The 15,199-nt window shown below is 44.0% G+C and overlaps 1 protein-coding gene across 1 annotated transcript in view; it reads right to left on the bottom strand.

Moving 5' to 3' along the window:
- The window catches only part of prune1 (prune exopolyphosphatase 1), a 28,493-nt gene that overhangs the window by 1,481 nt on the left and 11,813 nt on the right, over positions 1-15,199 (bottom strand). Inside the window, exons 4-6 of the mRNA XM_023964236.1 lie at positions 12,773-12,957; positions 3,780-3,938; positions 356-447 (exon numbers count right to left, since the gene is read on the bottom strand). Coding sequence (XP_023820004.1) covers positions 356-447; positions 3,780-3,938; positions 12,773-12,957 — 436 coding nt within the window. The remainder of the gene's footprint in view (positions 1-355; positions 448-3,779; positions 3,939-12,772; positions 12,958-15,199) is intronic.

The following is a 15,199-nucleotide window of genomic DNA, read 5'->3' as shown; positions in this document are numbered from 1 at the left end:
TACAGTAATCACTGACTGACTCATACTGTTTACTCTAAAATTGATATAGAAACAAAACTTGGATGCAAGTATAGTAAGTATGTTTGTATAACATGAAACATTATAGTGTAGTATTAAATATTATAGTGTAGTATAAAACATAATAGTTTACTATAAAACATTATATAGTGTAGTATTAAATATTATAGTGTAGTATTAAATATTATAGTGTAGTATTAAATATTATAGTGTAGTATTAAATATTATAGTGTAGTATTAAATATTATAGTGTAGTATTAAATATTAGTGTAGTATAAAACATTATAGTGTAGTATTAAACATAGTGGCACAGTATGATGTTGCCATGGTGACTAACCTCCAGGGTGATGTATAGAACAGAGATGGCAACGTTAAAAGTTTCTGAAACCACCTTCATGTCCTTTAGAATCATCTGCTCCGTGTTCAGACCTGTACAACAACAAAAACCTTTCAGTTTTCTTTTTTACAACAAATCTTTTATCTACACTTTATACTAATCAAAAAGTATTTCAAAAAGTATTTCACTTTGGAAAACTGTTTGTAAAGCTGCACAGTCAAATATTAACATGAATATTTTTGGTTATTTAGTCTGTTTTAGGAGAAAAAACAGGTTTCATTTTTCAAATATATGTTTGCACCTTTTAATCCATGTATTTATAAATGTTATTTTTACAATCTAAATAATTAGTTTATAGTAAAATATTTTTATAATTATAATATATATATATATATAATTATAATATATATATATATATATAATTATAATATATATATATATCAAGTCAATATTTTTATAATTATAATTTATATATATATATATATTTATATCAAGTCAATATTTTTATAATTATAATTAATATATATATATATATAGTTTCATACTACTATATCTAGTCCTTTTCCGTCTTATTCCAGTAGCCCACTTTCCATCTGGTCCCCCAGCACCTGACGCAGACCTTGTCCGGCCGACGTCTGAGCCGGCATGACGTGTGGTTCACTGTCTACCATGTTGTGAGGTAGGCAGTAGCGTTAAGGGTCTTGCCCCTCTTGTCCAAAGACCCTAACTGCGTTATGTTAATTGCTCATGGCAATTGACCCATTTCCATTAATTTTTCAACCCTGATTTTCCTGCATGACAGTCCTGCACCTTACCAACTGAGCTACCCTGGAGAACCAACCAGACATTGTAGTGGTGGATAAAGAACAGAGGAAAACCGTTGTGGTGGATGTGGCAGTGCCAAGTGATGGGAACATCAGGAAGAAGGAACATGAGAAACTGGAGAAATACCAGGGACTCAGAGAAGAACTGGAGAAAGCCTGGAAAGTGAAGGTGACAGTGGTGCCTGTGGTAATTGGAGCACTGGGGGCAGTAACCCCCAAGCTGGAGGAGTGGCTACAACAGATACCTGGAAAGACCTCAGACCTCTCAGTCCAGAAAAGAACAGGAACAGCTAAGATACTGCAGGACCCTCAAGCTCCCAGGCCTCTGGTAGAGGACCCCAGCTTGGAGGAGAGACATAAGGGCTGGCATTCGAACAAAAGGGCTGGCATTATTCTCCCTTCTTCTGACCCTTCGACTTATGTCTGTTGCTCAGCCATTTTCAGAGACTTTGAGCCAGTGTCTCTTCAATTCTTAAATGAGTTGGTCAGTCAGAGCAAACCATCAGGTTCTCCCCCTAGATTCCACCCCTCCCAAGCTTTTCACGGAGGTTTCCCCCAGCTTTGCACAGATGGTCCTTTCAATCATCACCAGCAGTCTGGCTGCTGGTGTCGTCCCTGCTGTTTTTAAACATGCAGCAGTCCAGCCTCTACTTAAAAAACCTAGCCTGGACAGTGCTGTGTTGGCTAATTTCAGTCCCATCCGTTCTATTTTTTGGACCGAGTGAATTTAGTGAACCTTCCCAAGTTGATTTGGGTCCCTTGACAAATGTCTCTAATCTGAGTTTTAAACTGGATCAGCAGATAAACTCAGTGGTGAAGTCAAGCTTTTTTCATCTTCACCAACTTGCTAAGGTAAAACCTTTTTTAACAGCTGCACATTTGGAAACAGTAATCCAGGCGTTCATCACGTCCCGGCTGGATTACTGTCATTCTCTGTATGTTGGACTCAGCCAGTCGTCTCTCTCACGTCTCCAACGTGTTCAAGATGCAGCTGCCCGTCTTCTGGTTGGAGGACATAAGAGAGACCACGTCACGCCAATTTTAGCTTCTCTCTACTGGCTGCCTGTGCATTTTAGAGTTCACTTTAAGATTCTTTTATTTGTTTTTAAATCTTTCATGGTCTGTCCCCGCTGTCCTTCTCTCTCATTACTCGCCAGCCCGGTGCCTCAGATCAGCTGATCAGCTGCTTCTGGTGGTACCGAGGTCCAGATGAAGCTCAGAGGGGACAGAGTTTTTGCTGTCGCTGCTCCAAAGCTTTGGACTCTCTGTCTCTGTCCATGAGAGAAGCTCCATCACTGTCCATTTTTAAAACCCATTTTTATGCTCTGGCGTTTAATACAACATGAGACTTCTCTTATTGCTGTGTTGCTGTACTGGTTTGATTGTTTTTATCTCTCTATTTTTAATCTGCTGTTTTAAGATATTTTAGTGTTTGTTTTCTTCATTTCTCGTGTTCAGCACTTTGTGTCGGCTGCTGTTGATTGAAAGTCTTATATAAATAAAGATGAGTTGAGGGGGCCTTTTATTATATATTTACAAATGTTAATTTTATAATTAATATAATTTTGTATAATTATTATATAATTATAATATAATTCATATGTAAGCTTCGCAACTAAATATTTATTTGTAAAAAAAATATTTAAGTCCAGCTTTTTAACTACAGTACGGGTGAGTCAGAGGAGCAGAGATGAAGGATTGGCAACAGGTGAGGATGATGAAGGACAGAGATGGAAATGTGATGACAGTTTTGGAGCTAAACATTTAAGTCCAAACTAAATATTTAGCCAACATGCGAATAAACTTGCCGATAAGCGGAAATGGACTACCAAAATAAAAGCTGGATTTTGTTCTGTCCCTGAACTGAAACTGGCCAGACTTGTCGTCCATCACGTCCTTTCCTGATTAAAGACGTGTCCAACCTGCTGCTCGAAAACATGGATGAGCCGTTTTAACAGCTATTCTTTTGTCAGTAAGGTTCTCGTCATCGCTACATATTGAGGCCTGTCATCACGCCCACCTCTGCTGGAAAACCTATGGACGGACTCCCTCCCCCCACCAACCTCACCTCGAACTTTTCATTTTTACATGTATTTGTTTGATTGACACCAGAGGTGGACTGGTGGTCTGTTTACTTTTGTAGAATCTACAACCATTAGGAAGATCCCTCCTTTATGTGGACACCCCTGAGGTTTCTTTGTTTTATTTTTTTTTTTTAGGAGTTTTTCCTTACAGAGAAGGGGGGGTCTAAGGGCAGGGATGTCCAGTTTAGTTTAGTCTGTTTGTTAGTTCATTTTAGTATTTTCCCATTGAATTCTATGTATTCCTGATCCTTTTGATTTTATGTTTCACTTTTTCAAATACCGATACGAAGCCCATTGAGACGACTGTTGTTGTGAATTTGGGCTAAACAAATAAAATTGAATTGAATTGAATTGAACCGTTAGGTGTTTGACAAACTAGATAGAAAACATTTCATTCACAGCTGTTTTAATTGAAACCTTTGTGCATTAAAGTTCTTTAAAAACTGGAACAACCAACACATTCCACAGTACTGCTGATGGAGGAAGTGCATACTGATGCAGCAGACCTCAGCTCACCTGAAACGTCAAACTTTGCGTTTTGCAGAGACTGGAAAAGAGCTCCCCTTGGTGGCAGAGTGGGGAAGCGCCTCTCCAGCGCCGCGGCGTACTGACTGTCTTTAGGAGTGACTTTACCTGCAGCAGGATCCATGTTGACGCAGTCCAGCACCATGGCTGCTGTAATCCCAAACACACCAGGTTATAGGGTTAGCTGAGGTGAGAAGGTCATCCACCTCATGGCAGAAAAACCAAAGAGTCTCATCTTTACAGTAACTGGAAAGAACAGGTTTTTATCACAGAAAAATGTTTCAGATGTCAAGATATTTTGGAGAGCATCATGCTGCCGTGCTGAGTACCCAGCCGGTAGTACAGTATGAGCCCAGGGGTTAAAAACAGATTGTGTGCAAACAGCAGAATTTTTACACTAAATCTGTACAAAGAAAGTCCAAAAAGTTCCCAAAGAAGCAGAGATAATTGATGAAAACAATAGAGTAGAGTTTATCTGGGCGGAGTTTATCTATGTGGTATTATCTGAGTGGAATTTATCTTGGTGGAATTTATCTGGGTGATGTTTTTGAGTAGAGCTTATCTGGGTGGATTTTATCTGAGTGAAGATTTTCTGGGTGGTGTTTTTTTGAGTGGTGTTTATCTAGTTGGAGTTTATCTGGGTGGAGTTTATCTAGCGGGGTTTATCTGTCTGGTGTTTATCTGGGTGGTGTTTATCTGGGTGGTGTTTATCTAATTAGTGTTTATCTGATGGGCGGTGGCTAGACGTGGCTAGATGTTGATATTGATATTGCTTGTTGCTTGACACCAGCTTGGAGCCAGTCTAGAATGGAGAAGTAAGACACCTCCTTCCCTCCACTAGTCTGAGGGTTCACCTTGGGCAAGTGATAGCACCCTCTTGCCCCCCCACCTAGGGTTACAGCTGAAACAAAAAGTCTGGCCAACGGTGTACAATGGCGGAAGAGGATACAAATCCCAACGGCTAGACAGCGGATGAGCCAGCACCGCAGTGCCGACGCGGCCACCAAGGGTGTTGCAGAACCTTATCCGGGTCTGCTCCAGCCATCGGATGCAGTTGGCTGCATGTGTGCAGACTGTCTTGGTTCGTCCTTGCCTCTGTACTTTTGCTACCAACGGAGAGGGTACTAGCAGTACTGGGCAAGCTACTAGTTCCTATAAGTGCCCAAGCTAGGAGAGGAGTGGAAAAGCCCTGTGGCGATGGAGTGAGGGCACACCGGCAGGTCTGATGAACTGGAAGCCGCAGCATGATCTCTGCACACAGGCGGTTGGAGTGTGATGGCCGTGCTTTTGCTGACGAACGACAGCATTGCAAGGTAGCTGCTCCAATGACAAGGCAGCCCTGTTTAGGGATGCACTGCCTGCCCTAGTACAGGAAAGGTCCTAGAAAAGGTGGACTAAAAATTGCTCGTTCATACAATCCTGGCTGGCAAACCGCGGTCGGCGGGAATCCACAACAGCGGTACAAAAACCACTAATCTTGTGCTGGCATCATGGAATGTCAGAACCCTACTGGACAACCATGATCGACCTGAAAGAAGAACAGCTCTCATTTCACGTGAACTGGAACGCTACAAGATTGACATAGCAGCATTACAAGAAACTCGCTTCTCTAATCAGGGCCAACTCAGAGAACATTTTCATACATTCTACTGGTCTGGCAAACCATCAGGTGAAAAAAGAGAAGCAGGGGTTGGCTTTGCAATTTCAAATCGACTTGTAAAAGATCTTGAGTCACTACCAACTGGAAAGAACGACCGTTTGATATCATTAAGAATTCATATTGGTCAAAGAAGATATCTCACACTGATCTCAGCCTATGCACCAACAATGACCAACAACGATGATGTTAAAGAGCTCTTTTATCACTCACTAGACAGCTTGCTCTCTGAGACTCCTGCTGCAGACAAGCTCATACTATTAGGAGACTTTAATGCAAGAGTAGGAAAGGAACATGAAGCATGGCCCCAAACGTTGGGAAAATTTGGAAGAGGGAAAATGAATTCAAATGGCGAAATGCTCCTGACAAAGTGTTCTGAACACGAACTGGCTATCACAAATACATTCTTTAACTTCCCAGACAAGTGGTACCACTCCTGGAATCATCCAAGATCCAAGCACCCAACTCTACTGGATTACATCATTACAAGAAAGTGTGATATGAGGGACTTTCGTAGCACCAGAGCTATGAGGGGAGCCGAGTGCTCTACTGATCATTTCATGATCCGCTCCAAATGTAACATCAAACTAAAACCTCCACCTATGAAGAAGAAAGGATCAACCCCCCCCAAGAAACTGAACGTAGTGAAGTTGAAGAAACAAAGTGAGAAGGACAAGCTTGTAACTGTGATCAATGAAAATCTCTTAACACCACCAACTGGTACTTGTGAAGAACAGTGGCAAGCCTTGAAGAAAACAGTGTATAGTGCGGCATCAGGCGTGCTTGGCAAACCCACTAGGAAACATGCAGACTGGTTTGATGAATCAAACGAAGAAATTATGGAACTTATCAACAAGAAGAATATGCTGTTCCACAAGACACTAGCTCCTAGATGTACTAGAACAACAAAAAGCAAATACAAGACCGTAAAATCTGAGCTCCAAAGGAAACTGCGGCAAATGAAAAATGTATGGTGGACCAAGAAAGCAGATGGAATCCAGAGCCTTGCAGACCGAAATGACTCCAAAGCCTTCTTTGCATCACTGAAGGAAGTGTATGGTCCGAAGGGTGCCTGCTTGGACCCAGTGAAGAGTATTGATGGCAGCGTGCTCCACACAGACAAAAGCAAGATCATGGAGAGATGGAGAGAGCACTTCAGCCTCCTGCTGAATCCAGAGACCACCGTTGATGATGTTGCTGTCAGCAACATTCCACAACTACCGGTCAGGTATCACATGGATACACCACCAACCACAGAAGAGCTTGACAAGGCCATTAAGAGAACAAAATGTGGGAAAGCTGCAGGACCAGATGGTATACCACCGGAGGTCTGGAAATATGGTGGACCAGCTTTGACAGAACATCTGTTGCAGTTATTCTGCAACATCTGGTCAACAACAACAGCAGAAGTCCCTCAAGATTTCAAGGATGCAATCATCGTGACTATTTATAAAAGAAAAGGAGACCGTGCAGAATGTGGAAACCACAGGGGAATTTCAATTCTTTCAGTAGCGGCTAAGATACTTGCCAAAATTCTTCAATTTAGATTACAGACTCTTGCTGAAGACATCCTTCCTGAGAGTCAGTGTGGCTTCAGAGCCAACAGATCTACTCATGATATGATATTCACACTGCGACAACTGCAAGAAAAGTGTGCTGAACAACGCCAACCACTAATTGTCACCTTTGTGGACTTCAGCAAGGCTTTTGACACGGTTCACAGAGAGACCCTATGGAAACTACTGAGTCGTTACGGTTGCCCACAAACCTTTATTAGAGTGTTACGTAGTTTTCATGATGGTATGACTGCTAGTATCCGCTGTGGTGATAGTTGTTCAGACGCATTCAGTGTGGGACATGGTGTGAAGCAAGGATGTGTTCTTGCACCAACCTTATTCAATATTTTTCTTACTGCAGTCCTACAAAGCATGCCAGAAGAACTTGGTGACCTCTTTATTAGAACCAGAAGCGATGGAGATCTTTTCAATCTTAGGCGCCTGAAAGCAAAGAACAAGACACGGGAACTACTGATACAGGAGTTGCTCTTTGCAGATGATTCAGCACTTGTAACTCAAAGTCTTCAGGCCATGCAAGAGCTACTGACAGCCTTTGCTGAAGCTTCCGCAAGATTTGGACTAACAATCAACATCAAGAAAACAGAAGTCCTAATCCAAGACACCCATAATGCAAAGCTAAACCCACGAACAGTGCTCCTGAATGGTACTCCACTGGCTGAAGTAGACAAGTTCTCTTACCTGGGAAGTACTATCTCCAATAGTGGAAGTATAGACACAGAAATATCAAAAAGAATTCAATCTGCAGCGTCAGCCTTCGGAAAATTGAGAAGTCGTCTGTGGGACCAGAGAGGAATCCACCTGAAAACCAAGATAAAAGTCTATAGAGCCATCATAATGCCAACACTTCTGTACAGCTCTGAAACTTGGACCACCTACAAACGCCATATTAAGAGTCTTTATAAAGTACAGCAGAGACATCTCCGACAACTAATGAACATCTCATGGAAAGATAATGTATCAAACCTCGAGGTACTGAATAGGGCAGAAATGCCGAGTGTTGAAGAAATGCTCACCACATGTCAACTAAGGTGGGCAGGGCATGTTATACGCATGGAAGACACCAGACTACCAAAAGCTGTTTTCTTTGGAGAATTGAAAGAAGGATCAAGAAAAGTTGGAGCCTCGCTACTACGCTTTAAAGACGTATTCAAGAGACACCTGAAGAACATAAATCAATATGACAACTGGAAGGGAAAAGCTGAAGACCGTGTGACATGGAGGAGGGTGGTGACCGGCGCTGCTGCTGCTATCAGGGAACGAAATGTTCAGCTATCGTTAAAAAGAAGGCAGCGTAGACTAGAACCAGCACCTCCACCCACTGAAGCGACCTACAGGTGTGAAACCTGCGACAGGACATTCAAGACAGCAATTGGGATGTCCTCCCACATACGCCATAGGCACAAGCTCCTCCCCGCGTCATCGTCGACATCGACGGACTGCTAAAGAAGAAGAAGAAGAGTTTATCTGAGTGGATTTCATCTGGGTGGTGTTTTTTGAGTGGAGTTTATCTCAGTGGGGTTTTTTCTAGGTGGTGTTTTTCTGTGTGGAATTTATCTGGGTGGTGTTTTTTTAGTAGAGTTTATCTGGGTGGTGTTTATCTTTAGTACGGGCGTCGGCAACCCGCGGTTCAGGAACCGCATGCGGATCTTTAGCGGTGCCCTAGTGGCTCCCTGGAGCATTTTCAAAAATGCTTGAAAATGTAAAAAGATGGGGGAGAGAAATATATTTTTGTTTTAATATGGTTTCTGTAGGAGGAAAAACAAGATACAAACATTATTAACGTTTTCCAATGCTGTAAGAATGTGTAGAATAAATATTGTCACGCCCGGCAGCTATGTCACTTGCAGCGGACGAAACGGGAGCCAAGCTGTCAACAAGTTTAGCTGTCAATCACCTTGCTGCACTGGAGAACTGTCCGTGGCCCAAACATTGCACAGTCTCAGAGAGGAGGAGGCAGAAAGAGAAGCTGATAACGCAGTCTCCTTTCCAGCATTACAAGTCCATATATTTTAAACACTCACCACATTGAACATTGCACAGGGGTCATCAACCTCTCCCCCTCCCAGGCTCACGGCGCAACATAAAGAACCAACATAAGAGGAAGACCTGTCCAAAACCTGTCCAACACAAAAGGCTTTCAGCTCTAATCTGTTTGCTCAGCTGTTGGACATAACAAGTTAAAAAATAATTAAAAAATTGATAAAATAAAAATACTTTGGGGTCTTGTACACGAGTGAGGGAAGACTAGCGTGAGATTGACAGGCGGATCGGAGTGGCGTCCATAGTTATGCGGTCGCTGTATCGGTCCGTTGTGGTGAAGAGAGCTGAGCCAAAAAGCAAAGCTCTCAATTTACCGGTCGATCTTCGTTCCAATACTCACCTATGGTAAGGAGTTCTGGGTCATGACCCAAAGAACTAGGTCCCGAATACCAGCGGCTGTAATGAGCTTCCTGCACAGGGGGGCTAGGCGCTCCCTTAGAGATTTGGAGAGGAGCTCGGTCACCCGCGGAGAGCTCAGAGTAGAACCGCTTCTCCTCCACATTGAAAGGAGCCAGTTGAGGTGGCTCGGGCATCTAGTCCGGATGACTCCTGGACGCCTCCATTGAGAGGTGTTCCGGGCATGTCCCACTGGGCGGAGGCCCCGGGGAAGCCCCAGGACACGCTGGAGAGACTACGTCTCTCGGCTGGAATGAATGCCTCTGGTCCTCCCAGAGGAGCTGGAGGAAGTGGGCGGGGCGAGGGAAGTCTGGGCCCCCACGACCCGATCCTGGATAAGCGGAGGAAAATGGATGGATGGATGGTTTTATCTGTGTGGAGTTTATCTTGGTGGAGTTTATTTTGGTGGAGTTTATCAGGGTGGAGTTTTTCAGGGTGGTGTTTATCTGGGTGGGGTTTATCAAGGTGGTGTTTATCTGGGTGGAGTTCATCTGGTTAGAGTTTATCTGGGTGGTGTTTATCTGGGTGGAGTTTATCAGGGTGGTGTTTATCTGGGTGGAGTTTATCTGGTTAGAGTTTATCAGGGTGGAGATTATCTTGTTATAGTTTATTTGGGTGGTGTTTATCTGGGTGGTGTTTATCAGGGTGGTGTTTATCTGGGTGGAGTTTATCTGGTTAGAGTTTATCAGGGTGGTGTTTATCTGGGTGGGGTTTATCTGGGTGGAGTTTATCTTGGTGGTGTTTATCTTTGGTGTTTTTTTAGTGGAGTTTATCAGGGGGGTGTTTATCTGGGTGGAGTTTATCTGGTTAGAGTTTATCAGGGTGGAGATTATCTTGTTATAGTTTATTTGGGTGGTGTTTATCTGGGTGGTGTTTATCAGGGTGGTGTTTATCTGGTTAGAGTTTATCAGGGTGGTGTTTATCTGGGTGGGGTTTATCTGGGTGGAGTTTATCAGGGTGGTGTTTATCTGGGTGGAGTTTATCTGGTTAGAGTTTATCAGGGTGGAGATTATCTTGTTATAGTTTATTTGGGTGGTGTTTATCAGGGTGGTGTTTATCTGGGTGGAGTTTATCTGGTTAGAGTTTATCAGGGTGGAGATTATCTTGTTATAGTTTATTTGGGTGGTGTTTATCAGGGTGGTGTTTATCTGGGTGGAGTTTATCTGGTTAGAGTTTATCAGGGTGGTGTTTATCTGGGTGGAGTTTATCAGGGTGGTGTTTATCTGGGTGGAGTTTATCTGGTTAGAGTTTATCAGGGTGGAGATTATCTTGTTATAGTTTATTTGGGTGGTGTTTATCAGGGTGGTGTTTATCTGGGTGGAGTTTATCTGGTTAGAGTTTATCAGGGTGGATATTATCTTGTTATAGTTTATTTGGGTGGTGTTTATCTGGGTGGAGTTTATCTGGTTAGAGTTTATCAGGGTGGTGTTTATCTGGGTGGGGTTTATCTGGGTGGAGTTTATCTTGGTGGTGTTTATCTTTGGTGTTTTTTTAGTGGAGTTTATCAGGGTGGTGTTTATCTGGGTGGTGTTTATCAGGGGGGTGTTTATCTGGGTGGGGTTTATCCGGGTGGGTTTTTTTTTCTTTTTTTTTTCAAACTTAATTGGTCAGCTTTTTCTTTCACAGTATCCTGTTACAATGTTGTTGGGCTCATATTTATAGATATGGACCGGAAACAAAAAAAAATGTTGTTATACATAAACAAGTAACAGGTAGAAAGTAGAATATAACTAAGAAATAAGCCAGAACAGACAAAAAGAAAAACAAAACAAACAAAAAAAATAAAATAAAAATACCCTCCCACCCAACCCACCCTAGGCTCTAAAGACAGATGAAGGAAAACTAAGAAAAAAAGAAATGATTGATAACAGTCTCAATTTCTCACATGCAAGTCCTCAAACATCAAAAGTAAATGTTTTCACATATTCAATAAGGGGGTGCCACGTCACCGAAAATTTTTGTTGTGTTGATTTCACCCTGTACCTGAGCTTCTCTAAAGGCAGGAAGGAAAGTAACTCTTTTAACCATTGGTCAACCGACGGAGCTTTGTCAGATTTCCAGTGGAATAAAATCAGTCCACGTGCGAGTAGAGTTGCAAATGCAATGGCATTTTCCTGAGACTTGTTTGCTTTATTTTGAGGTGTCATAATTCCAAAAATACCAATCCGAAAGTCAGGTGTCAGTTCTTTACCATTGATATGGGACAGGGCCTGAAATATATTTCCCCAGTAATTGTGTAGATTGGGGCAGGACCAGATCATGTGGCCCTCAGTAGCCGGTACATGTCTGCATCTCGGGCAGGCAGGACTGGCACCTGGAAAAATCTTTGCTAGCCTCTCTCCTGTATAATGGAGACGGTGAAGTATTTTGAATTGAATTAGACCATGAATGCAGAGTGATGAACTGTGGATACGAGTCAGACAGGATTCCCACTCTTCTTCCGACACATTGACTCCAATATCTTTTTCCCATCTGGCTTTGGTTTTTATCCATTTAATAGGTTTCATATCCAGCAAAAGTTTGTAAATGTTTGAAATTCCTTTCTTGCCGAAAGGATCTAATTCTAAAAGGGTGTCCACTTCATTTTTAGGCGGTAAATAGGGAAATAAAGAGTACAGGGTCTTTGCAAAACTACGTATTTGTAAATATCTGAACATGCGTGAGGCAGATATGTTGTAATCCCTGATCAGACTATCAAATGCGCAGAAACCATTGTCTGAAAAAAGTTGATAGAAGAACTTTAGACCTTTGATATGTAAGCTTTTAAAGACATTGTCTGTGACAGAAGGCAGGAAGAACGGGTTAAAGGAGATGGGGGAAATCTGCTGGCTTGTTGAAATGCAAAATGTTTCCTGAACTGGAACCACATCTGGATAGAAGCTCTGACAATCGGGTTCATGTTTTGTTGTGGTGGATTTTGAGATAATGATGAAGAAGTTAGCAGTGGCATTGGATTGGACATCAGTTCCATTTGTGCCCAAACTTCCCCTTCATTATTCTCATATAGATGCTTCCAATGCAATAATTTGGTGATGTTGGCTGCCCAGTAATAGAGAATAAAATTTGGGAGTCCTAGCCCTCCTGCGTCCTTTGGTTGAATGGTGTTTATCTTGGTGGAGTTTATCTGGGTGGTGTTTGATGATTTCTCCTCAAAAAGAACTTCTGCCACTAAAGATAACTTCTGTCATGGGTCTGCCCCTCACCTCCACCTGTGATTTGCTAACAGATATAACTGCCTCCACCTTCCTGAGGCTAACTTCGGTGAACATTACTTTCTTTAGCTCCAAAGGTCTATGGGCTGAAACCTCACGTACCATAGAGCAGCTGAGCAAGCTGTTGGTCCAGTATCTCAGGGGCTTTCTGGATGATGTGCTCAGTTACCAAGGTAGCACAGGATCCCACCATCTCCACGGTAACAGAACAGGTGGGGTTGGGTTCTCTCTCTAGGAGGTGATGGTCAATTACCTCAACAACAGCCTCCTCCAGGTAAGAGTCGGAACTGCAGGAAAAAGATGCAGATCAGACAGAGGGGATCACTCCGGCATTTGAGTGGGTCCACATAGAGGCGCTAAGGAGTCCACCTGTCCACCTGTCCACTCAGAACACAGCAGCAGCAGATTATGAGGTTAAGTTTGGACAAATCTCTTAGTACCAAACATTTTATAGATGGAAAAAAACTCTACTGGCTCTCTAAGAGGGGAGAACTATCAGCTGTCACCTGTCTGTCTGTGGTCACCTGTCTGTCTGTGGTCACCTGTCTGTCTGAGGTCACCTGTCTGTCTGAGGTCACCTGTCTGTCTGTGGTCACCTGTCTGTCTGAGGTCACCTGTCTGTCTGTCTGAGGTCACCTGTCTGTCTGTCTGTGGTCACCTGTCTGTCTGAGGTTACCTGTCTGTCTGAGGTCACCTGTCTGTCTGTCTGAGGTCACCTGTCTGTCTGTGGTCACCTGTCTGTCTGTGGTCACCTGTCTGTCTGAGGTCACCTGTCTGTCTGAGGTCACCTGTCTGTCTGAGGTCACCTGTCTGTCTGTCTGTGGTCACCTGTCTGTCTGAGGTCACCTGTCTGTCTGTGGTCACCTGTCTGTCTGAGGTCACCTGTCTGTCTGTGGTCACATGTCTGTCTGTCTGTGGTCACCTGTCTGTCTGAGGTCACCTGTCTGTCTGTCTGAGGTCACCTGTCTGTCTGTGGTCACCTGTCTGTCTGTGGTCACCTGTCTGTCTGTGGTCACCTGTCTGTCGTCATCTGTATAGAGACCATGTGAATGTAAAGCAGATCAAAGATGAAGAGGAGTAAAGGATGAAGACGTTCACAGCAGGTAAGAGAAGACGAGACATCTATTGATCTGAACATGGCAGAAGATGAACCTTCAGGATGCTGGAGAACTTTGAATCCCAGAAAACACAGGAGAACCTCCTCATGGTCAGAGGAGAAGACCAAGTAGTGGAAGATGAAGAAGGAAGGAGGTGAAACCGACTTTAGGAGATCAGGAGGACTTCCAGATGATTGGACAGTTCCAGCTAAAGAGATCATGGAGACTGAGAGGAAGGAACCTGGAGTTTCATCTGGAATGAAGATGTTCAGGAGTTTGTTCAGAAGAAAAGATCTTCTCAGAGGACAGAAGATCTGGGAGATCCAGCAGACGGTGTCTGAGGTCACCTGTCTGTCTGAGGTCACCTGTCTGTCTGAGGTCACCTGTCTGTCTGAGGTCACCTGTCTGTCTGTCTGAGGTCACCTGTCTGTCTGTCTGAGGTCACCTGTCTGTCTGAGGTCACCTGTCTGTCTGTCTGAATCTGTCTGTCTGAGGTCACCTGTCTGTCTGTCTGTGGTCACCTGTCTGTCTGTCTGAGGTCACCTGTCTGTCTGTGGTCACCTGTCTGTCTGAGGTCACCTGTCTGTCTGTGGTCACCTGTCTGTCTGTCTGAGGTCACCTGTCTGTCTGTCTGAGGTCACCTGTCTGTCTGTCTGAGTTCACCTGTCTGTCTGAGGTCACTTGTCTGTCTGTCTGAGGTCACCTGTCTGTCTGAGGTCACCTGCCTGTCTGTGGTCACCTGTCTGTCTGCGGTCAACTGTCTGTCTGTGGTCACCTGTCTGTCTGTCTGAGGTCACCTGTCTGTCTGTGGTCACCTGTCTGTCTGTGGTCACCTGTCTGTCTGTGGTCACCTGTCTGTCTGTGGTCACCTGTCTGTCTGAGGTCACCTGTCTGTCTGTCTGTGGTCACCTGTCTGTCTGAGGTCACCTGTCTGTCTGTGGTCACCTGTCTGTCTGTCTGTGGTCACCTGTCTGTCTGAGGTTACCTGTCTGTCTGAGGTCACCTGTCTGTCTGTCTGTGGTCACCTGTCTGTCTGAGGTCACCTGTCTGTCTGTGGTCACCTGTCTGTCTGAGGTCACCTGTCTGTCTGTGGTCACCTGTCTGTCTGTCTGAGGTCACCTGTCTGTCTGTCTGAGGTCACCTGTCTGTCTGTCTGAGTTCACCTGTCTGTCTGAGGTCACTTGTCTGTCTGTCTGAGGTCACCTGTCTGTCTGAGGTCACCTGCCTGTCTGTGGTCACCTGTCTGTCTGCGGTCAACTGTCTGTCTGTCTGAGGTCACCTGTGTGTCTGTGGTCACCTGTCTGTCTGAGGTCACCTGTCTGTCTGAGGTCACCTGTCTGTCTGTCTGTGGTCACCTGTCTGTCTGTGGTCACCTGTCTGTCTGAGGTCACCTGTCTGTCTGTGGTCACCTGTCTGTCTGAGGTCACCTGTC

This window comes from Oryzias latipes, chromosome 16 (assembly GCF_002234675.1).
Source record: "Oryzias latipes chromosome 16, ASM223467v1".
Lineage (NCBI taxonomy): Eukaryota > Metazoa > Chordata > Actinopteri > Beloniformes > Adrianichthyidae > Oryzias > Oryzias latipes.
This window is presented reverse-complemented; position numbering and strand designations above follow the sequence as displayed.